We start from the raw sequence: 23,324 nt of genomic DNA on the forward strand, positions 1-23,324 counted from the left end.
TAGGGTGTAGGGTCTAGAACTTAGGGGTAGGGGCTAGGGCTTAGGGTGTAGGGTCTAGAACCTAGGGGTAGGGGCTAGGGCTTAGGGTCTAGGGTCTAGAACTTAGGGGTAGGAGCTAGGACTTAGTGTGTACAGTCTAGAACCTAGGGGTAGGGGCTAGGGCTTATGATGTAGTGTCTAGAAACGAGGGGCTAGAGCTTAGGGTGTAGTGTCTAGAACCAAGGGGCTTGGGGGCTAGGGTTATAAGAGTTGTGTACTAACCTCTATGAATGGTCCATCGGACTGGATGATCTTGATGACCACCACCATAGGAATACAGATCATAGAAGCCAGGGCCAGAGTCCAGCCCACACCGATGGACCAGTCGGGGTACTCGTAAACCTTGTTGTAAGTCAAAGGTTTGTATTTGACCAAGGAGAAGACAAAGCAACCCTGGAGGCAGAGAGAAAACACCAATGGAGGGTAAATGTATTAATGCTAACTCACATTCTCCAATGTCTGACAATGAGGAAACGGTTTGGCGTTCTTGTACATTTGCAGTGCCAGCTTGCACTAGCTAACTATCGGTTTCAAAACAAGGGATCTACCTGAAAACTTCCTTGTTCTCAGTAATACAATACTTGATGTTTGATGCTTTTTTTTAAATGATGCAAACCGAGTCTTTCAATTCATTCAGACAAACACCTATTGTTTCATGAACATTTTGGAAAACAAATTCAAATGAAAACAATTATTGACGTAATTGATAATAGCGTTACAGCCATATCTAAAATTCTAATAATATCAGAGCTGGTAGTAATTGACATCCACTAACACATAGTCTCCTCAAACTCTCCTTAGTCCCTCTCATTCTCCTTGAGATCTCCTTAATCTCGCCTTAGTCCGTCTCAAGAGAACAAATAGCACTATGTTTCCTGGCCGTTAAGACACAGGAGATCAAACAAGATTAAACAGGATTAGCCTACGGACGGAGCCAAGCACCACATTTCCCAAATGCCTCAACAGTTTTAATCCAGCAAGCACACACAGCATGAGACACCGGGCCAATGTTTACCCTTTAACCTCCAGGGAGGCAGGGCCAACAGTTAACCTTTAACCTCCAGGGAGGCAGGGCCAACAGTTACCCTTTAACCTCCAGGGAGGCAGGACCAATGGTTACCCTTTAACCTCCAGGGAGGCAGGGCCAACGGTTAACCTTTAACCTCCAGGGAGGCAGGGCCAACAGTTACCCTTTAACCTCCAGGGAGGCAGGGCCAACGGTTACCCTTTAACCTCCAGGGAGGCAGGGCCAACGGTTACCCTTTAACCTCCAGGGAGGCAGGACCAACGGTTACCCTTTAACCTCCAGGGAGGCAGGGCCACCGGTTACCCTTTAACCTCCAGGGAGGCAGGACCAACAGTTACCCTTTAACCTCCAGGGAGGCAGGGCCAACGGTTACCCTTTAACCTCCAGGGAGGCAGGGCAACCGGTTAACCTTTAAATACCAGGGAGGCAGGGCCAACGGTTACCCTTTAACCTCCAGGGAGGCAGGACCAACGGTTACCCTTTAACCTCCATGGACAGAGGGCCAACGGTTACCCTTTAACCTCCAGGACCGCTGGGTCAAAGGTTAACCTTTAACCTCCAGGGATGCCGGGCCAACGGTTAACCTTTAACCTCCAGGAGTACTGGGCCAACGCTTAACCTCCAGAGATGCTGGGCCAACGGTTAACCTTTAACCTCCAGGGATGTAGGGCTGCCGGTTACCCTTTAACCTTTAACCACCAGGGAGGCAGGGCAACCGGTTAACCTTTAACCTCCAGGGAGGCAGGGCAACCGGTTAACCTTTAACTACCAGGGAGGCAGGACCACCGGTTACCCTTTAACCACCAGGGAGGCAGGGCCACCGGTTAACCTTTAACCACCAGGGAGGCAGGGCCACCGGTTAACCTTTAACCTCCAGGGATGCAGGACCAACGGTTAACCTTTAACCTCCAGGGAGGCAGGACCACCGGTTACCCTTTAACCACCAGGGAGGCAGGGCCACCAGTTAACCTTTAACCACCAGGGATGCAGGACCAACGGTTAACCTTTAACCACCAGGGAGGCAGGGCCACCGGTTAACCTTTAACCTCCAGGGATGCAGGACCAACGGTTAACCTTTAACCTCCAGGGAGGCAGGGCCAACGGTTAATCTTTAACCACCAGGGAGGCAGGGCCACCGGTTAACCTTTAACCACCAGGGAGGCAGGGCCACCGGTTAACCTTTAACCTCCAGGGATGCAGGACCAACGGTTAACCTTTAACCTCCAGGGAGGCAGGGCCAACGGTTAATCTTTAACTAGCAGGGAGGCAGGGCCACCAGTTAACCTTTAACCACCAGGGAGGCAGGGCCACCAGTTAACCTTTAACCACCAGGGAGGCAGGGCCACCAGTTAACCTTTAACCACCAGGGAGGCAGGGCCACCGGTTAACCTTTAACCTCCAGGGAGGCAGGACCACCGGTTACCCTTTAACCACCAGGGAGGCAGGGCCACCGGTTAACCTTTAACCACCAGGGAGGCAGGGCCACCGGTTAACCTTTAACCTCCAGGGATGCAGGACCAACGGTTAACCTTTAACCTCCAGGGAGGCAGGACCACCGGTTACCCTTTAACCACCAGGGAGGCAGGGCCACCAGTTAACCTTTAACCACCAGGGATGCAGGACCAACGGTTAACCTTTAACCACCAGGGAGGCAGGGCCACCGGTTAACCTTTAACCTCCAGGGATGCAGGACCAACGGTTAACCTTTAACCTCCAGGGAGGCAGGGCCAACGGTTAATCTTTAACTAGCAGGGAGGCAGGGCCACCGGTTAACCTTTAACCACCAGGGAGGCAGGGCCACCGGTTAACCTTTAACCTCCAGGGATGCAGGACCAACGGTTAACCTTTAACCTTCAGGGAGGCAGGACCACCGGTTACCCTTTAACCACCAGGGAGGCAGGGCCACCAGTTAACCTTTAACCACCAGGGATGCAGGACCAACGGTTAACCTTTAACCACCAGGGAGGCAGGGCCACCGGTTAACCTTTAACCTCCAGGGATGCAGGACCAACGGTTAACCTTTAACCTCCAGGGAGGCAGGGCCAACGGTTAATCTTTAACCACCAGGGAGGCAGGGCCACCGGTTAACCTTTAACCACCAGGGAGGCAGGGCCACCGGTTAACCTTTAACCTCCAGGGATGCAGGACCAACGGTTAACCTTTAACCTCCAGGGAGGCAGGGCCAACGGTTAATCTTTAACTAGCAGGGAGGCAGGGCCACCAGTTAACCTTTAACCACCAGGGAGGCAGGGCCACCAGTTAACCTTTAACCACCAGGGAGGCAGGGCCACCAGTTAACCTTTAACCACCAGGGAGGCAGGGCCACCGGTTAACCTTTAACCTCCAGGGAGGCAGGACCACCGGTTACCCTTTAACCACCAGGGAGGCAGGGCCACCGGTTAACCTTTAACCACCAGGGAGGCAGGGCCACCGGTTAACCTTTAACCTCCAGGGATGCAGGACCAACGGTTAACCTTTAACCTCCAGGGAGGCAGGACCACCGGTTACCCTTTAACCACCAGGGAGGCAGGGCCACCAGTTAACCTTTAACCACCAGGGATGCAGGACCAACGGTTAACCTTTAACCACCAGGGAGGCAGGGCCACCGGTTAACCTTTAACCTCCAGGGATGCAGGACCAACGGTTAACCTTTAACCTCCAGGGAGGCAGGGCCAACGGTTAATCTTTAACTAGCAGGGAGGCAGGGCCACCGGTTAACCTTTAACCACCAGGGAGGCAGGGCCACCGGTTAACCTTTAACCTCCAGGGATGCAGGACCAACGGTTAACCTTTAACCTCCAGGGAGGCAGGGCCAACGGTTAATCTTTAACTAGCAGGGAGGCAGGGCCACCAGTTAACCTTTAACCACCAGGGAGGCAGGGCCACCAGTTAACCTTTAACCACCAGGGAGGCAGGGCCACCAGTTAACCTTTAACCACCAGGGAGGCAGGGCCACCAGTTAACCTTTAACCTCCAGGGAGGCAGGGCCAACGGTTAATCTTTAACTAGCAGGGAGGCAGGGCCACCAGTTAACCTTTAACCACCAGGGCCAAACAGGAGGGGATGTGATCTTACAGAGCCTGGCCACTTTTGTTAAGCAAATTATCATAGGACCCCCCCCACCTCAAAATCTAGGATCCCCCCACCTCAAAATCTAGGACCCCACCCCACAAATATAGGACCCTACCTCCCAAATCTAGGACCCTACCCCTAGCTCCGATGGGAATGAATCCACTGTCTGTTTATCTATCTGTCTGTCTGTCTCTATCTCTCCTCTCTCTCCTCTCTTTTAGCAGGCAGATGGCCATTCCATCTTGGGTTCAGCGTTGTTGAACTTACTGAGTCACTTGTGGATTTTCACAGCAAATCCAGCGGATGAACGGACGGACACGCAAACGCAAACACACACACTGCTGCTGTAGTAGTATAATGTTTGAGTGGGGGGAGGAAGGGATGACAGATATGTACAGATATATCACTCTCTGTCCTTTACTGTAGGGTCTACATCCCAAATGGCACCCTATTCCATATGTAGTGCACTTCTTTTTGACTAGGGCCCATAGGTTACATTATATAGAATAAAAATACAGCAAGGGTACCATTTGATACGAAAGTCAATATGAATGAACATAGACTCACCACACAAAGAAGAGGTGTGATTAAAGACCAGCTCCATTTCATCCAGGGATTTGGTCTGTAGCCAATCATGTCTTCAATCGCATCATAGAAATTATCAACGCCTGATAGGAGGAGAGAAAAAAAAATAGAGCATTTTGTCAGATTGATGTAAATGGTACACTATATTCCTTTTATAGTGCACTACTTTTAGACCAGGGCCTATAGTAAGGCTGTGGTCAAAAAGACATCCACTATAGGGACTATAGCGTAGCATTTGTGATGTAGACAGTATTCTATCTCATGTTTCTCTTTATACTGGGACACAGCCTGTCTAGGTCTAGATGTATTTTTGACGGTGTCCGGCGATATAATGCAACAATAAATTGAGACAGAACTGTAACATCTCTATACAGCTGGAGTAGTTGTGAATGTATTTCACTGACGGAGCCCGAGGACATTTAAGGACCACAGCTCCTATACAGACATACACAGACAGAGCATTATATTAGTAGACGTACCATAAACCCAGGCTACAGCAATACATTCAAAGAATGCAACCCACAAAAGGCACACACCGCTGGCTGCATAGTAGTCAAAGAGTTGAAATACATACATGCCACCCTATGGGAGAGAGGAACAGGATTTAGTGCTTGGCTCATGTGTGAATGTAGGATTCAATGCATAGATTTACAACAACAAAAAAGGGTTCCAAAAGGGTTCTTCGCCTGTCCCCATAGGAGAACCCTTCAGTGTAAAGGGTTCCACATTGAACACAAAAGGGTTCTCCCTGGAACCAAAACAGGTTCTTCAAAAGGTTTATCCTATGTGGACAGCTGAAGAACCATTTTAGGTTGTACATAGCACCTAATTTTTCTAAGAGTGTAGTGGTGGGAGAATAACCGTTCGAATTCCAAATAGCACCCTGTTCCCTACATAGTGCAGTACTTTTTACCATAGCCCTATGGGCCCTGGATAAAGAAGTGCACTTTATATAATAAGGAATAGGGTACCATTTGTGATGCAGACATGTTCCGACACAATAGCCCAACGGAACCTTGAGCCGTCCCGAGTTCCAACTCTCAACAGAGCACTCAGTCAGAGAGGCAACATGAGGTTGTGATGTCATGGAAAAAGAGCAGGCTACTGTGGTCGAAATTACATAAAGCAGTAAGTCCCTGACTCCCTGGCTGTCTAGGGGGCTTAGTGGGGTAGGATTAGGGAGTAGGGTCTGTGGTGGGTTTGGTCTTTCTGAGGGTCATCCCATGCTTCTTTCTACATTATGAGGCTGAGAGGCAGGGACACCGCACAGTATCTCCAAGTATAGCTAGCTAGCAATAACTTTTTACAGCTCATGATGCCCTGGTTTGAGATGAGCTTCCCAGAAAGTGACTGACAGTTCAGTAGGGTTTCTCAGAGTGGAGATAAAAGAGAGCGAGGTGTATGTGTGAGCCAAATATTTCTCTAAATAGACCATACAGTAGGCTACTGGGAAGCTCAGGCCACACCAGAATATTTGGAGTGGTGCTATTGTGAGGTACTGGCATGAGAAGATAGGAAAATAGAAAGTGGAACTGAATGTATGGGACTCTTGTTTCTGGGGGAATTTGAGGTTTAAAAGCTCCACAAGACCATTTTCTATTCAAGTGCGGTGGGAACCACTGCCATAAGGTGAAGCTATATTGTCTACATTGCCTTCAGAAAGTATTCACTTCCCTTGACTTTTTTCCACATTCTGTTGTATTACAACCTGAATTTAAAATTGATTACATTTATATTTTTTTGTCACTGGCCTACACACAATACCCCATAATGTCAAAGTGGAATTATGTTTTTCAAAATGTGTACTAATTCATTAAAAATGAACAGATGAAATGTCTTGAGTCAATAAGTATTCAACCACTCTCTTATGGCAAGCCTAAATAAGTTCAGGAGTAAAAAATGTGCTTAACAAGTCACATAATAAGTTGCATGGGCTCACTCTGTGTGCAAATGATTGTGTTTAACATGCTTTTTGAATGACTACCTCATCTCTGTATCCCTAACATTTATCTGTAAGGTCCTTCAGTCGAGCAGTTAATTTCAAACACAGATTCAACCACAAAGACCAGTTTTCCAACGCATCGCAAAAAAGGATACCTGTTGGTAGATTGGGAAAAAAAAAAAAACAGACTTTGAATATTCCTTTAAGCATGGTGAAGTTATTAATTACACTTTGGATGGTGTATCAATATACCCAGTCACTACAATGATACAGGCATCCTTCCTAACTCAGCTGCCAGACAGGAAGGAAACCGCTCAGGGATTTCACCATGAGGCCAATGGTGACTTTAAAACAGTTATAGTTCATTGGCTGTGACATGAGTTAACTGAGGATGGATCAACAACATTGTAGTTACTCCACAAAACTAAACTAATTGATCTTGTTTGCAATAAGGCACTAAAGTAATACTGCAAAATATGTGGCAAAGAAAATAACTTTATGTTTAGGGTAAATCCAACACAACACATCACGGAGTACCATTCTTCATATTTTCAAGCATAGTGGTGGCTGCATCATGTTATGGGTATGCTTGTAAACGTTAAGGACTGGGGAGGGATGGTACCAGGTTTCCTCTAGAAGTGACGCTTGGCATTCAGGCCAAAGAGTTCAATCTTGGTTTCATCAGACTGAGAGTCTTTAGGTGCCTTTTGTCAAACTCTAAGCAGGCTGTCGTGTGCCTTTTACTGAGGAATGACTTCCGTCTGGCTACTCTACTATAAAGGCCTGATTGGTGGAATGCTGCAGAGATAGTTGTCCTTCTGGAAGGTTCTCCCAACTCCACAGAGGAACTCTAGAGCTCTGTCAGACTAACCATCAGGTTCTTGGTCACCTCCCTGACCCGATTGCTCAGTTTGGCCGGGCAGCGAGCTCTAGGAAGAGTCTTGGTGGTTCCAAACTTCTTCCATTTAAGAATGATGGAGGCCAATGTATTCTTGGGGACCTTCAATGCTGCAGAAATATTTTGGTACCCTTCCCCAGAACTGTGCCTCGACACAATCCTGTCTCGGAGCTCTACGGACAATTCCTTCGATCTCATGGCTTGGTTTTTGTACTGTCAACTGTGGGACCTTATATAGACAGGTGTGTGCCTTTCCAATGTCCAATCAATTGAATTTACTACAGGTAGACTCCAATCAAGTTGTCGAGACATCTCAAGGATGATCAATGGAAACAGGATGCACCTGAGCTCAATTTCAAGTCTCATAGCAAAGGGTCTGATTACTTATGTAAATAAGGTATTTCTGTTTTTAATTTTTTATACATTTGTAAAATGTATAAAAATAACTTAGCATGTAAATAAGGTATTTCTGTTTTAAATTTTTTATACATTTGTAAAAATGTGTAAAAACATGTTTTCACTTTGTATTATGGGGTATTGTGTGTGGATTGCTGAGGATTTTTATTTTTTTAATCAATTTTAGAATAAGGCTGTAACGTAACAAAATGTGGAAAAAGTCAAGGGGTCTGAATACTTTCCAAATGCACTGTACATCATATTCATTAGGATGTCGCTTAATTTTAGTAAGATAATATTATATTCATTAGGGTGTCGCTTAATTTTAGTAAGATAATTGTATATGTATTAGGGTGTCGCTAAGGTTCGGGACTGGGCTGGACACTTGTGATACTGTATCTTACATAGGAAAGTACATTAACTAGAACTTATTTAAGTAACATTAGGGCCATATGATATCAGAGTAAAAAGTTCAAGTTTACTCCCAGAAGATAGTACTTACCCTAGTAACCATGGTAAGTCCCAGAAGATAGCTTATGGAGCACACTGTAGCTATAAAAAGTTCCCGACGGTAACCCTTCCTTAGGAAGGAGGGATACAGATCCACCAAGGAGGTGATCTGTCCTTCCACTTCCACAAACTGGGGACAGGAAGACACAGAGACAAGAGATGAGAGTAGTGGTGCATACAGTAGGCCTGATAGGCTAACATCCTGTGTGGCTCAGTCCATAAAACATGTCTCTTGCATCGACAAGGGTCGTGGGTTTAATTCCCATGGTACAACTGTCTATGGATGCTATGGATGCTAGCATTTAGCTGTAGTAATGTTACGACTGTCTATGGATGCTATGGATGCTAGCATTTAGCTGTAGTAATGGTACGACTGTCTATGGATGCTATGGATGCTAGCATTTAGCTGTAGTAATGGTACAACTGTCTATGGATGCTAGCATTTAGCTGTAGTAATGGTACAACTGTCTATGGATGCTATGGATGCTAGCATTTAGCTGTAGTAATGGTACAACTGTCTATGGATGCTAGCATTTAGCTGTAGTAATGATACGACTGTCTATGGATGCTATGGATGCTAGCATTTAGCTGTGGTAATGATACGACTGTCTATGGATGCTAGCATTATGGATGCTAACATTATGGATGCTAACATTATGGATGCTAGCATTGAGCTGTAGTAATGATACGACTGTCTATGGATGCTATGGATGCTAGCATTGAGCTGTGGTAATGGTACAACTGTCTATGGATGCTATGGATGCTAGCATTGAGCTGTAGTAATGATACGACTGTCTATGGATGCTAGCATTTAGCTGTAGTAATGATACGACTGTCTATGGATGCTAGCATTATGGATGCTAACATTATGGATGCTAACATTATGGATGCTAGCATTGAGCTGTAGTAATGATACGACTGTCTATGGATGCTAGCATTATGGATGCTAACATTATGGATGCTAGCATTATGGATGCTAGCATTTAGCTGTGGTAATGATACAACTGTCTATGGATGCTAGCATTGAGCTGTGGTAATGATACGACTGTCTATGGATGCTAGCATTATGGATGCTAACATTATGGATGCTAGCATTATGGATGCTAGCATTATGGATGCTAGCATTTAGCTGTGGTAATGATACAACTGTCTATGGATGCTAGCATTATGGATGCTAGCATTTAGCTGTATTGACTAACTGACTGACTACGCCAACATGTAGTTGTTTTTTCATAAGCAGTTAACATCCAGCATTAGAACCTGGGGTGATGTGTCCGTGTCGTGGCTTGCCTCTGTGGATTGACCGTTTTTATTGACTGACTGTTTAGTCCTGTTTAGGCCTGTATTGATCACATGTGTACGGGGGCAGGAGTTTTTTCTCCTGATCACATGTATATGGGCCACAAGTTTTTTCCTGGCCATGTGACCATGAATTTCCCCATGCAGGTTAATAAAGCTGACCATGTGACATTCAGGAACTTGCTTAGTTACAACTTCCCTATATTAATATACTGACTGTGGCCACGCTCTAATGACATTGGATCTTGAAAATTGGAACAAAGGCACCTCTATCTCTTAACATGCTTACAACCCTGTACATTTACCCTACAAAGTGTATATTTTTCACCATCTCAGCAATTGTATCACTCATATCAATAAACTGACTTACTGTCTCATAATAAAACATACAACTTCCATAAACAAGACAATACAATGTGTATAATTTCATAATCTTAGTGCTCATATGACTGATATCAATACACTTCCTTACCACTGTGTTATAACGACCTGACTTTCTCAGATTCCGATTTTTGATTCATTATGACGATACCACTGATCTATCCTAACGTAGCAGTCGTAAAAGGAACGCCTGAACGGGGTCATCAGAAAGCAGAAACATCCGGTTTTCAGGCTTCTCCTCTTCAATCTATGCTTTTCCCATAAACCGTATGCTTCCGGTTTCCTTACGTCCCCGCTGAAGGTGCAACTGACGTGACTGTATCAAATTCAGAGTCAGATCCTTGATTCGTTATGAATATACTACTGACTGTTTCAGAATCAGAGTCAGATTCAGCTCCTTGATTCATTATGAGTATACTACTGACTGTTTCAGAATCAGAGTCAGATTCAGATACTTGATTCTCAATTCATACTGAATATACTGACCTGACTGTCTCAGATTCAGACTCAGATACTCGTCGCCAAACCCACTGGCTCCAGGTTATCTACAAGTCCTGCCTTATCTCTGCTCGCTGGTCACCATAGCTGCACCCACCCGTAGCACGCGTTCCAGCAGGTATATCTCACTTGTCACCCCCAAAGCCAATTCCTCCTTTGGCCGCCTCTCCTTCCAGTTCTCTGCTGCCAATGACTGGAACGAACTACAAAAATCTCAAACTGGAAACACTTATCTCCCTCACTAGCTTTAAGCACCAGCTGTCAGAGCAGCTCACAGATTACTGCACCTGTACATAGCCCATCTATAAATAGCCCAAACAACTACCTCTTCCCCTACTGTATTTATTTATTTATTTTGCTCCTTTACACCCCATTATTTCTACTTTGCACACTCATCTACTGTCAAATCTACCATTCCAGTGTTTTAATTACTATATTGTATTTACTTCGTCACCATGGCCTATTTATTGCCTTTACCTCCCTTATCTCACCTCATTTGCTCACATTGTATATAGACTTATTTTTCTACTGTATTATTGACTGTATATTTGTTTTACTCCATGTGTAACTCTGTGTTGTTGTATGTGTCGAACTGCTTTGCTTTATCTTGGCCAATTGTAAATGAGAACTTGTTCTCAACTTGCCTACCTGGTTAAATAAAGGTGAAATAAAATAAAAATAAAGATACTTGATTCTCAATTCATACTGAACATACTGACCTGACTGTCTCAGATTCAGATTCAGATACCTGATTCTCAATTCATACTGAACATACTGACTTGACTGTCTCAGATTCAGATTCAGATACTTGATTCTCAATTCATACTGAATATACTGACCTGACTGTCTCAGATTCAGATACTTGATTCTCAATTCATACTGAATATACTGACCTGACTGTCTCAGATTCAGATTCAGATACTTGATTCTCAATTCATACTGAACATACTGACCTGACTGTCTCAGATTCAGATTCAGATACTTGATTCTCAATTCATACTGAACATACTGACCTGACTGTCTCAGATTCAGATTCAGATGCTTGATTCTCAATTCATACTGAACATACTGACCTGACTGTCTCAGATTCAGATTCAGATACTTGATTCTCAATTCATACTGAATATACTGACCTGACTGTCTCAGATTCAGATTCAGATTCAGATACTTGATTCTCAATTTATACGGAGTAGACCACTGACCTGACTGTCGAGACCCAGTAGCAGAAGCATGATGAAGAAGAGGATAGCCCAGAAGGTTGGCAGCGGCATCATAGACACAGCTTTAGGATAGGCAATGAAGGCCAAGCCAGGACCTAGAGAGGAACAAGAATAGAGAGGGGGATGGGGAAGTGGAGAAAACACAATTAGAAACCAGGGTTCTATCGTTTGATCTGGTCTGATGCCATCTTGGTGCGTCCAAGTATAACACAGACCAAACTAATGTTAATAAGAAATAAAAATCCTCAAAGTGTAGATCTATCTCGTCTCATCTTATCCTTACGATCATATACCGTAGGCCATTTAAGTGTAATGTATTGTCAATGCCCTTTTAACTTATGGTTCCTGGTAAGACTAGGGATTCATGTTATGACAAGAACAATCAAAGAAGGTCAACATAGCCTTACAATAGAACAGCTTAAAATGTTCATCCCCTATCAATATGTGTATATAATAACTATACTAAACTAGTAGAATATATAGGCTAGTATATAACATAACTAGTATAGTATATAGTAGAATATATAGGCTAGTATATAACATAACTAGTATAGTATATAGTAGAATATATAGGCTAGTATATAACATAACTAGTATAGTATATAGTAGAATATATAGTATATAATAACAACGACAGGATCAGAGGCAACATACGTCGCCTCTTCTTGATTGTAACTATAGCAACGTCACGATAACGTGGCATTATAACAATGGGATAACCTGTTACAACAGAAGTTAAAAAACAAAACAGGAAAAACAGCAAACACATAGAATAAAGTTGGTTTAGCTGTGAAATATATGACAAGGCATCCAACCAAACACGACATGACTAGCTAGCAGACTGCCTAGTGAGCTGGCTTTGAATCTTCCATAATAATAATAATAAAATAAAATCCTCTGTCGTGCTTGAGGCTGGTCTAGCAGGTAATGCCGTCGCCTTCAGCACATATGTATCATCCTCAGCGTGGGTGCACATCTGGAACTACTCTGCATTTCTACCCCAAAAATAAAACCTCTCCCCTCAGAATCAAGTTGCTGCAGTTTAAGGCAAAGACCAAGTTGTCTCTTTCTCAGTGCACCATGCACCTTATTTCAATGCTTACAGCACAAGGTGTAAATTAGAACATGGTATCACAGACCATCTACAGTAAAGTGTACCAAAACTCTCCCATCGAAACTCATTGAATTACTTATTATATTAAACTGCTTACAGTAAATAGCATTAATCTAGATCAGTATACTTATCAACTAAATTTATTTCATCATATGATGTAATATATACAGTGGGGTCTGAAATTATTGACACCCTTGACAAAGATGAGTAATAATGACTGTATAAAATAAACATTTCAAATACTGAGCTATATTTTATAAACAAAAATATGGGGGAAATGATATTATTTTATACTAATAGAATTTCTCAGAGAAAGAGATCGCTCAGACAGCTGAGATACTGAGATAGATTACTGAGATAGCTCAGTATTTAAATGATTTATTTTCTACAGTCATCATTTCTCATGCATTCACTGTATCTCTGTACTCCAGCAGGAACACCCTGCGCAGGAACCCCCTGCACAGTCTCCTCAGAAGGATAGGGATAGAGATATCATTCAAGGCTAGAGCAGACTGACTACACACTGCAAGAGGGAGCCAGTGATGCAGAATCTCAGTTAATACCATCAAAAGACCCATCTTTCATATCAGAATGTACAGTATAGTATATCTGCTATAATAAAAGTAGAAATTAAGGGTGTTTTTTCTCAATTACAGAAAAATCACCTAAAAACATCACCACATTGATGCCTCCTTGTAGTATACACAGCAGTAGAAGGAGAATGACATAACAAGTGCAATAGTTAAAAACATGCTTATAATTAGAAACTTACAGAACAAATAGAATCCGCCATGGGCATCAACCATTGAACTGATCACATTGTAAAAGACGGATAAATATGCTAGACCCATCTAAAACAGCCCAGAGTTAAGTGTCATAAGTGAGACTTAAGTCATACTTGCTTATTTTAACTTGGCACAAGATGTCCTGGATTACTGACATTATGCTTCGCCCTCATACAGTAGATACAGTATCTGTTGGAACAGGCTGGAGCAGGACTCTTAAATCTACTGGTTGATCGTGAGAAGAAAAGGTCATGATGGGATCTCTCATGCATGGCTTGACTCTTCGCTCCCTAGCGTTCTGGATAAGATCCAATTTAACAGTAAAACTTTTTTTCTTTCCACCAGCATGTTCCTTGATACTCGATTGCTTGAAGAATCCAACCAGATCCAAATATGTGATATCCATGATATAGAGGTGCACTGAAAGGTTTTACCACAGTAAGCTGTTTTTTTTATCCTGTAACTTGGTATTTTTATTTCTGTCAAGCAGTGTTTGATTGCCGAAACTTCCATATTTCGATGCCGTCTTTCATGAAAATAAATCCATTTCATTCTTTACATTTAACTTTATCTAGTGTCTTTCGGATTTTGTCTTTTTTTCTGTTGGATAGAACCAGCAACACTGTTGTTTTTGCTGTTGTTTATTGTTTGTTTATTTTAAGTAGCAGCGCCCACCATCACTGCCACTTTGACCACCTCGTACCTGACTCTGCCACATCGGCAATGTCCACCCCTTGCTCTTGTGCCATGAAGCCCAGGACGGAAAATATTGCGAAGCCAGACACAAAACTGGTACCGCTGTTGAGGCCTCCCAGCAGCAAACAGTCCCTATATCACACATGTCATGGAGGTTGTTAATGAACACAAAAGGAACCTAGGTTCCCCACTTTTTTCTTTTTTTTCTACCCATTTTTCTTTAACCACTGGATTAGGTCCCACCACCACCATCACCTCCCTCCCCCCTCCCACCCCCCCCGGCGTGGATGCTCACCTATAGCAGTTGTATTTGTATTTGTTGTAGCTCCCCAGTGACGTCATAGCTCCCAGACAGATGGCATAGGAGAAGAAGATCTGAGTTCCTGCATCAATCCAAACCTGGAGGTAGAAGGGGAGAAGACATGAAGGCTGAGACGCAAGCTTTGGGAAACACTGAGTAGTATTTAGACTATTTGAGGTATTATTACATTGGGCAATATTTTGACTGACTTTGTCTACACAATTTTCCTTATCCCAGGAGAATCACGTTTACCCAAGGACTACTAATGAAAATGAGCTTTACAGCCAACTACACCACATTAACATTATCTTGGGGCGTAAGACAAGGATGTCCTTTATTCCCCTTTCTATTCATTATGGCGATTGAAATATTTCTTTCTAAAGATAAGATCAAATATTAAACTCAAAGGATTTGAAATTCAAGATTTAGGCCAGGATTCTGTGTGGTTTGTTTGAATCCCAGCCACAGTTGCTTAATGATTAGATTTAAAAAGTTCCAAGACAGGACAGGGCAGGGTGGGGAGTGGTGGGGCAAGGCAAGGTGGTTCTACCTCAGGGTCTTTGAGACGTTGCAGGTCTGGGTACAGGTAGAACTTGATTCCTTCAGATGCTCCTGGCAGAGTGACGCCGCGGATCAACAGAATGATCAGCATGACGAAGGGGAAGGTAGCAGTGACGTACACAACCTGTTGGGAAACAGAGGACAAACCGTCGATGTATCAGCAGATTTACACATCGATAGTGTCGATCTCATCCACATACATTTCTTTGTCTAAAGAGACAGATTTGACACATTCTCAGTTGTCTGTCAGAATCGTAACCCTATCTTTTATCAGAATCCAATCCTCTCTGTTATTCTCTTTCCTTTTATTTTGTGAAGGCTGACACCAAGCTTCCCTTTCCAGGAAGCGAAGACTGCAGATACCGAATGATTTATAGCTTAGAGGGACAAGGAAACATAAATCAGGCTAAACCAATCAATTGGCTCAATTAAACAAGGTTTCTGGGATCGATCCAGCTCCCTGACTGGTCCCGGGGGTGTTGCTGTGCCTGGTCTGGCTCTTGTTTACACTCGTTACGGAGAGATTTAATTGCACTCTGGAACACTGCTCTTGATTTATGCCGATAGTCTGTCGTATAGTAGTAGCCTGTTCAACTTGGCATCGTTGCACTTTGAGGTGTGTCTCATTAAGATGTATGAATCCGTGCAGGCAGTGGCAGGGGGGAAATCCATAGAATTAGAATCTCTAGAAAGGACATTCCCACCCCATTCAATTACCGTAAATAAAATGTTGGCCTTTTGGTGTACAAGTTAACATTTGTTGCACTTTCATTTCTCCTTGCTGTGGATATATTTGACCAACAATTTGGCTTCAGGGTGTGTTTGCGTAAACGCCGAATGGTACGTGGTCTGACAGAAAATGTCCATTACATTAAATCTATTTATATATGGAAAATATAAAGTACTTCCCAGCTAAGCTCACCTTCCCAGTGGATTTGACTCCCTTCCAGATACAGAAGAAACAGATGACCCAGACCCCCAGCAGACACAGAGCAAGGTCCCACTTGACCTCCCCGATTTCATCGATGCCACTGGAGATGCTAAGGACGTTACGTCTGTTGGAGAGAAGACAAAAAGTAATGTTGGGGAAGAGAGGGTCAGTTGTCCTATAACTGGGGCCCAGAATTTTACCAGGTCAGTTCAAGTAGTGATTTTTACCCCCTTTTTCTATCTTGTCTCATCGCTGCAACTCCCCAATGGCCTCGGGAGGTGAAGGTTGAGTCATGCGTCCTCTGAAACATAACCCGCCAAACTGCGCTTCTTAACAAATGCCCGCTTAACCCGGAAGCCAGCCGCACCATAGTGTCAGAGGAAAAACCATTCACCTGATGACAGTGGTCAGCCTGCAGGTGCCCGGCCCACCACAAGGAGTTGTTAGAGCACGATGAGCCAAGAAACCCCCCCCAGCCAAACCCTCCCCTAACCCGGCCGACGCTAGGCCCTAGGCCCTATGGGGCTCCCAATCACAGCCGGTTGTGATGGGGGAGGTTCATACTAATTGTTTTAAGGTGGTCATACTATGGATCATTTAGCTATTTGATTTTGAATTTTAAGACCCCTTTAGGTAGAAAAAAAATGTATGATGAAATATAGATTTTGGCCTACTACTAAAGCCCATAGAAATGCATTGAATAACACATTCATAAATGGCAAAAAGGACATAAAAAAAGAAAATCATAAGAAACAAGGTTTTGAGTGTCTGTCCTTAATCTAGGAGATATAAATTTTATATTTTTTATTTTTTAATAACATATATATATTTTTTTTACACATATTTAACCCTTTTTGGGGGGTAGTCACAAAACTACCCTCATACTTCCGTTTGGTTTTTTAAACCAGTACCGGTTACCTTCAGACGACTCCCGTGACACTTGTGGGGGTCGTAGAGCATAATAGTTTATAGGTCAAACCGTTCAGACGTTTACGTAAGAAGACAGATTATCTGTCACCTTTCACTGCAGATGCGGAAGTGCGAATGGATTGAGATGCATCCAATGGCAAAAAAATAGATATCTCTAGTTTAAACTTACACATTTAGATAGGGATTTCTTTATGTAACCGGTGCGTCAATCGACTCTAGGGGGATATCTGAATTTAAACTGAATTTAGCTTCAACCAATCCCATACTATAGTCGCGCCAAACTATAGTATGGGATTGGTTGATAAATTGGTTGATATAATCATAATAATGATTATATATTATTATACTATATTCCAGTGCTGTACTAACTCCCAGAACTCAGTGAGACTATTCTGTACAGATGCCGTATCTTAATTGGACAATCCTGTTGTTGCAAGAATCGTAAATCTGCTGATACATCGACGGTTTGTCCTCTGTTTCCCAAATGCAAACTTGTAGTGTATTCAAGGTTTAAAAAAGGCTTCTAAAGTTTGTAATTTCCACTTTAAAATGTAAGACTTGATTTGCCCTAACAAAAAAATGTATTAACCCCCTTACAAAATATGTCCATTAATTATAATCACATAATAATTCACATTTCTTGTTGCTGCAGGATTATGTTCCTGCTGTGGTTAAACTGGGTCAAATGAATATATGTCACCTGTATACAGTAGATAAAAGTGAAAAACATTTTTAAAAGTTACTGTACTCACTCCCAGAACTCGGTGACGGGCGAGGTGAAGTTGGTGATGTTAGCGGCCAGCATCAGAGTCTTGTTCTTACGTACGGTGTCCTCCACACAGCGGTCTGTGTTCCAGGGGTTCTTACACTTGGCCCAGGGCAGCTCCGGCTGGAAGCACTGGAACAGGTAGTACAAACCCCAGGCCAGGATCACTATGTAGTAGATGTTCAGGAGGGACACGATCACAATCGAAGCATAGCCGATACCTGGGGGGAAAGGTCACATAAATGTTAATCTTGCATGCCAGACATCAGAGACAAATGTATACTGTACAAAAACACTTACAAAGGGAGATTTGATATAAAGGAATCCAATGTAGCTATATTTTGCAGTTAACACGTGTATGTTTTGAATGCTGTTGTAATCGTTTGGCTGTAGGACATGAAAATCTCCTCTCCCCTCCTCTACCTCCCCCTTCCCTCCACTCCTCCCTTCTACTCTCCATCCTCTCCATCCCTCTATCCTCTCCCTCCCTCACTATGTCTCCCTCCATCCCTCCCTCCCTTTATCTCTCCCTCCATCCTTTCCCTGCCTCCCTCCCTCATCCCACTGTCACCCTCTGTTACTTCCCCTCCCTCCAACTGTCTCTCCCTCCCTCCCTCGTCCCATTGGAACCCTCCCTCCCTCCCTAACTCCCTCCCTCCCTCGTCCCATTGTCACCCTCTGTTACTTCCTCATTCCTTCTCCAACTGTCTCTCCCTGCCTCCCTCCCTCCTTTGTCCCATTGTCACCCTCTGTTACTTCCTCATTCCTTCTCCAACTGTCTCTCCCTGCCTCCCTCCCTCCTCTTCTCCCACTGTCACCCTCTGTCACTTCCCTTTAATGAAAATGAAACTGGGCCACCCCCACCAATCCATTCAGGCAGGCAGCCACCAGGGCTGAAAAGTAACAGCTTGTTTTTCTGACAACCAGTCTCATCTTATCTGAATGTATTATACAAATAGAGAGAGTTAGAGTGAGGCTTGGCCTGGTTTGGTTTGGCTGGAGGTGAGTGCCTGTCTGCGTCCCAAACAGTTCCCCTATTCCCATAGGGCCCTGGTCAAGTAGTGCACTACCCTACAGGCCCTGGTCGAGTAGTGCACTATGTAGAGAATAGGGTGCCATTAAGACTCAGCCTATAGGGTTCCATTAAGACTCAGCTATAGGATGCCATTAAGACTCAGCCTATAGGGTTCCATTAAGACTCAGCGTATAGGGTGCCATTAAGACTCAGCCTATAGGGTGCCATTAAGACTCAGCCTATAGGGTGCCATTAAGACTCAGCCTATAGGGTGCCATTAAGACTCAGCCTATAGGGTGCCATTAAGACTCAGCCTATAGGGTGCCATTAAGACTCAGCCTATAGGGTGCCATTAAGACTCAGCCTATAGGATGCCATTAAGACTCAGCCTATAGGATGCCATTAAGACTCAGCCTATAGGATGCCATTAAGACTCAGCCTATAGGGTGCCATTAAGACTCAGCCTATAGGGTGCCATTAAGACTCAGCCTATAGGGTGCCATTAAGACTCAGCCTATAGGGTGCCATTAAGACTCAGCCTATAGGGTTCCATTAAGACTCAGCCTATAGGGTGCCATTAAGACTCAGCCTATAGGGTTCCATTAAGACTCAGCCTATAGGGTTCCATTAAGACTCAGCCTATAGGATGCCATTAAGACTCAGCCTATAGGATGCCATTAAGACTCAGCCTATGTCTACAGACAGAGCATGTCAGCCTATAGCGTGCCATCTAGACTGATACATACACAGCTTACTAGCGCTGTCTTCTTTTCTGTTTATAAGATGTCTGTTTGTCTCTCTCCTTCTTGGGTCAGACCTCATTGATAGGCATCTCTCTGATGTTTTCCAGCTCTGGTGCCATAGCAACCTCTAATTCAACACACTATGTACACGGCACGGCTGAGTCTCAAGGGCTCAGTGTGTGTGTGGGGGGACGACGACATTCCCTAAGAAAATATCAGAAGATAGCTGGGTAGTAAGACAAAGCACATTGTTTGAGTGGCATGAGTAAAGTACACTTTCAGTTTCCCTCAACTCTCAGTACAGAGTGTGTAATGTCTAATGAAGCCAGGGCATATCAGCTGGCAGTGATTTGCAGTTAGTTGGCAGTTAGGAGAGGAGGGGAGTCCAAAGGGAACAGGATGCAACTGCAGTATAGGGTGCCTAGCAACCAGGCAGTATCAAAATAAGGCTAGTTGTTGGTTGGACTACCATGGAGTCGGTGTGGGCGAGGCAGAGCCAGTGTAATGAAATGTGTGGTATCTTTCCTGGCCTGGGCTGGTATGAATAAGATGATTGACCTGTGCAACAATTATTTACTAATCATTTGATTTCGGCTGAAGGTCATTGACCCGATTTGACCTAGCATGTCCCTCTCTTCTAGCTACTCTTGCCAGGTCGTCATTGCAAATAAGATTCTGTTTTTTGATTAGCTGACCTGTGTAAATAAAGATTTTATTAATTTAATATTTATTTAACTAGGAAATAACCTTGAGGGTAGAAACTTGTTTTGTGAGGGAAACCTTAAATAATAACTAAGAATGTACTCACCAGTAAAGATGGGACAAAGTTTTTCCCAGCAGGTGATTCCACCCTCGGAGGTGTACTGTCCGAGGGCCACCTCCAGGAAAAACACAGGTAGACCTCCGCCGAAGAGGAAAATGAAGTACGGGATGAGAAATGCACCTGGAGGAGGAGAAGACGAATATATAAACAAATGTGTCAGGTTCAAGAAAAACAAATGTGGTCAAAACCAATGAAGTACGTGTGAATCAAGAGAGTAACTACGGTAAATCATTTTACCTCAGTAATGTTAGAAGGGAGTGAGATGGAGGACATTAATTTGTTAGTCAAGTAAGTCAACCATGGAATGGTTAGTCAATTGGAATGGCTTTAAGCTGTAAAACCTTCATGTTCTAGACCTAGATAGCAGCTGTAAAGGAACCATGGTTGCATGCAGAGAGACTGCCCAGATAGCACATTTGGTTCCTTGGAAGTTGTGGGAACGTACGTTTTTGGTTTCCCATTGGTTCTGGGAACGAAGCCATAATTTTCCTGACCGGTAAAACGGAACTTTTTTTTTTATGTTCTGAGAAAAGAAGTGAACATTTCGCCTGTTCTGGGAATGTACATTTTTAGCTTGCAGGGAAGTTATGAGAATATTTTACTATGGTTCCCTGAAGGTTTCCTGGGAGGTTTTATTAACGTTCTGAGGAAGGAAATTATAGGTTATTTTAAGGTTTTTGAATAACTTCCTTAAAACTTTCACTGAATGTTTGAATAAGACTTTTAATAACACTGCTAGCTAAGGTTAACTGTTTTTAACTACAAGCACAGATAGGACACATGCAAACACATGTATTTTTTTAAATCATGGAAACACATGTATTTTTAATCATGGAAACACATGTATTTTTAATCATGGAAACACATGTATTTTTAATCATGGAAACACGTATTTTTTTATTGTGGCACGGCATCAATGAGATTCGAACCTATGATCTTCTGTTGGATGGCTCTACCATGCTTTTTTAACTCATACAAAGCTGTTAATTTTTCTCTATTCAATCAGACCCCATTTCAAAGGAAACACGCACTCAATAAGATCAGGTGTGGCCAATTACTGGGCGTGGCCAACACAGCTGAACACACTTAACAAGATGGAGGATAGAGAGAGTTTTGTTGATGCTAAGAACGGAATATATATGTTTTTAAATAACATTCTTAGAACGTTGTTAATGTTTTCTTGTGTTTTTTTATGGAAAGTTTTCTTAATGTTCTGAGAACATGACTTTATATAGAATCATGAGGAAACCTGTAGAAATGTTATGCTGAAGGTCTGAAATTCCCACAGAAGAACGTTGTTTCTTAACGTTCTTGGAACTATGTGAGAACATTCCCAATGTCAAACCAGTTGGAGAATGTTCCTAGAACATGACAATTTTTTTAAAATTACATCTAAACATGTTTGAACTTTTAGGAAACATTCTGTTAAAGTAATGAAATACCATGAAAATTAAAAAAAATTGTCAAGTTACTTAAATGTGCTGTGAATGTTCCAAATCCAAGCAACTATCCTACACCATTCCCAGAAAGATGCGGGAAGGTTGTATGCAAAATAACCATAGATCCACGCTCTCACCAAACTCTAAGAAACATATGGTTCTCAGAACATAATGTGCTAGCTGGGTGCTAGCTGTTGACCTGTACTAGCCCACTCTCATGACTTGAATTAATAACCCCCTTGAACACAGCCCTCTGCATCTTCTGTTTACATGAATGTGTCACAGTGCAATAGCGTCATTGACCCCGAACATCTTAGAATACAGAGATGGAATTGGAATGGCTTCATTCCCTTTCACCATTCATGTCCTAGTTAGTAGCTGTATAGGAGACAGAAACTCACCTCCGCCATTCTTATAGCAGAGGTATGGGAAACGCCAGACGTTCCCCAAACCCACGAAGCCGCCAGCGACGGACAGGATAAAGTCAAGCTTGGAGTTCCACTTCTCCCTCTGGACGGGCTTCCCCTCTGCCTCGTCCTCGGGCCGGGTGCCCGGGCTCTTCCCTGGGGAAGGCTTCAGCGTGTCCTTATGGAAGTCCTTCAGACACTGGAGCTTCTCTTTCTGTGCCATGCTGCGGGAGGGAGGGAGAGAAGGAAGGAGTGGGGGGGAAGTCAATTATTAGATAGAGTTCATCTGAGGTGAGTTGATATCGTAATGACCTTAACACAACTCCTAGCATCCTTGTCAATTGGATTTATGGGTTCCTGGGTTTATTCCCACCCAAATTTGCTGCAATATGTTCAAGAATAAAAAACACCACACTTCATGGTGAACGGGGGTCCATCTGTGTAAATGACTGACCTACATAGACGCCTGAACATGAGGGTCTTATTCATTAGGCACCAAACAGAAGAAAACAGACAGATAAAGGGAGGGACTAACTCAACTTGTCCAATAAGAAACTCTTATTTTCTATGGTGTGAGCGAATGAATACGACCCAGTTTGGGCTGCTCAGTGATCTGTCCTTTGAGGAACGAGCTGAAGTGAATATCTCAAGTATTTGCTGTTGAGAGCAGGACACAGACTGACTGAAATACAGTGTCTTACAAAAAGGTGTGGGTGTGTATGAGGCAGAGAAAGGTGTGGATGAGGCAGAGGAAGGTGTGTATTAGGCAGAGGAAGGTGTGGGTGTGTATGAGGCAGAAAAAGGTGTGTATGAGGCAGAGGAAGGTGTGTATTAGGCAGAGGAAGGTGTGGGTGTGTATGAGGCAGAGAAAGGTGTGGATGAGGCAGAGGAAGGTGTGGATGAGGCAGAGGAAGGTGTAGGTGTGTATGAGGCAGAGAAAGGTGTG

General features: G+C 43.5%; 1 protein-coding gene across 1 annotated transcript in view; it reads right to left on the reverse strand.

The window, feature by feature from the left end:
• LOC115150034 (sodium- and chloride-dependent taurine transporter) overlaps nt 1–23,324 on the reverse strand; it is a 38,805-nt gene that overhangs the window by 5,360 nt on the left and 10,121 nt on the right. The window contains exons 2-13 of the mRNA XM_029692908.1: nt 22,373–22,602; nt 20,518–20,652; nt 17,938–18,172; nt 16,247–16,379; nt 15,314–15,448; nt 14,758–14,861; nt 14,470–14,594; nt 11,850–11,962; nt 8,462–8,599; nt 5,203–5,305; nt 4,706–4,806; nt 262–432 (exon numbers count right to left, since the gene is read on the reverse strand). Of these exons, the coding sequence (XP_029548768.1) occupies nt 262–432; nt 4,706–4,806; nt 5,203–5,305; nt 8,462–8,599; nt 11,850–11,962; nt 14,470–14,594; nt 14,758–14,861; nt 15,314–15,448; nt 16,247–16,379; nt 17,938–18,172; nt 20,518–20,652; nt 22,373–22,601 (1,722 nt within the window). The 5' untranslated portion in view covers nt 22,602. The remainder of the gene's footprint in view (nt 1–261; nt 433–4,705; nt 4,807–5,202; nt 5,306–8,461; nt 8,600–11,849; nt 11,963–14,469; nt 14,595–14,757; nt 14,862–15,313; nt 15,449–16,246; nt 16,380–17,937; nt 18,173–20,517; nt 20,653–22,372; nt 22,603–23,324) is intronic.

The sequence above is a fragment of the Salmo trutta genome, chromosome 16 (genome assembly GCF_901001165.1).
Source record: "Salmo trutta chromosome 16, fSalTru1.1, whole genome shotgun sequence".
Lineage (NCBI taxonomy): Eukaryota > Metazoa > Chordata > Actinopteri > Salmoniformes > Salmonidae > Salmo > Salmo trutta.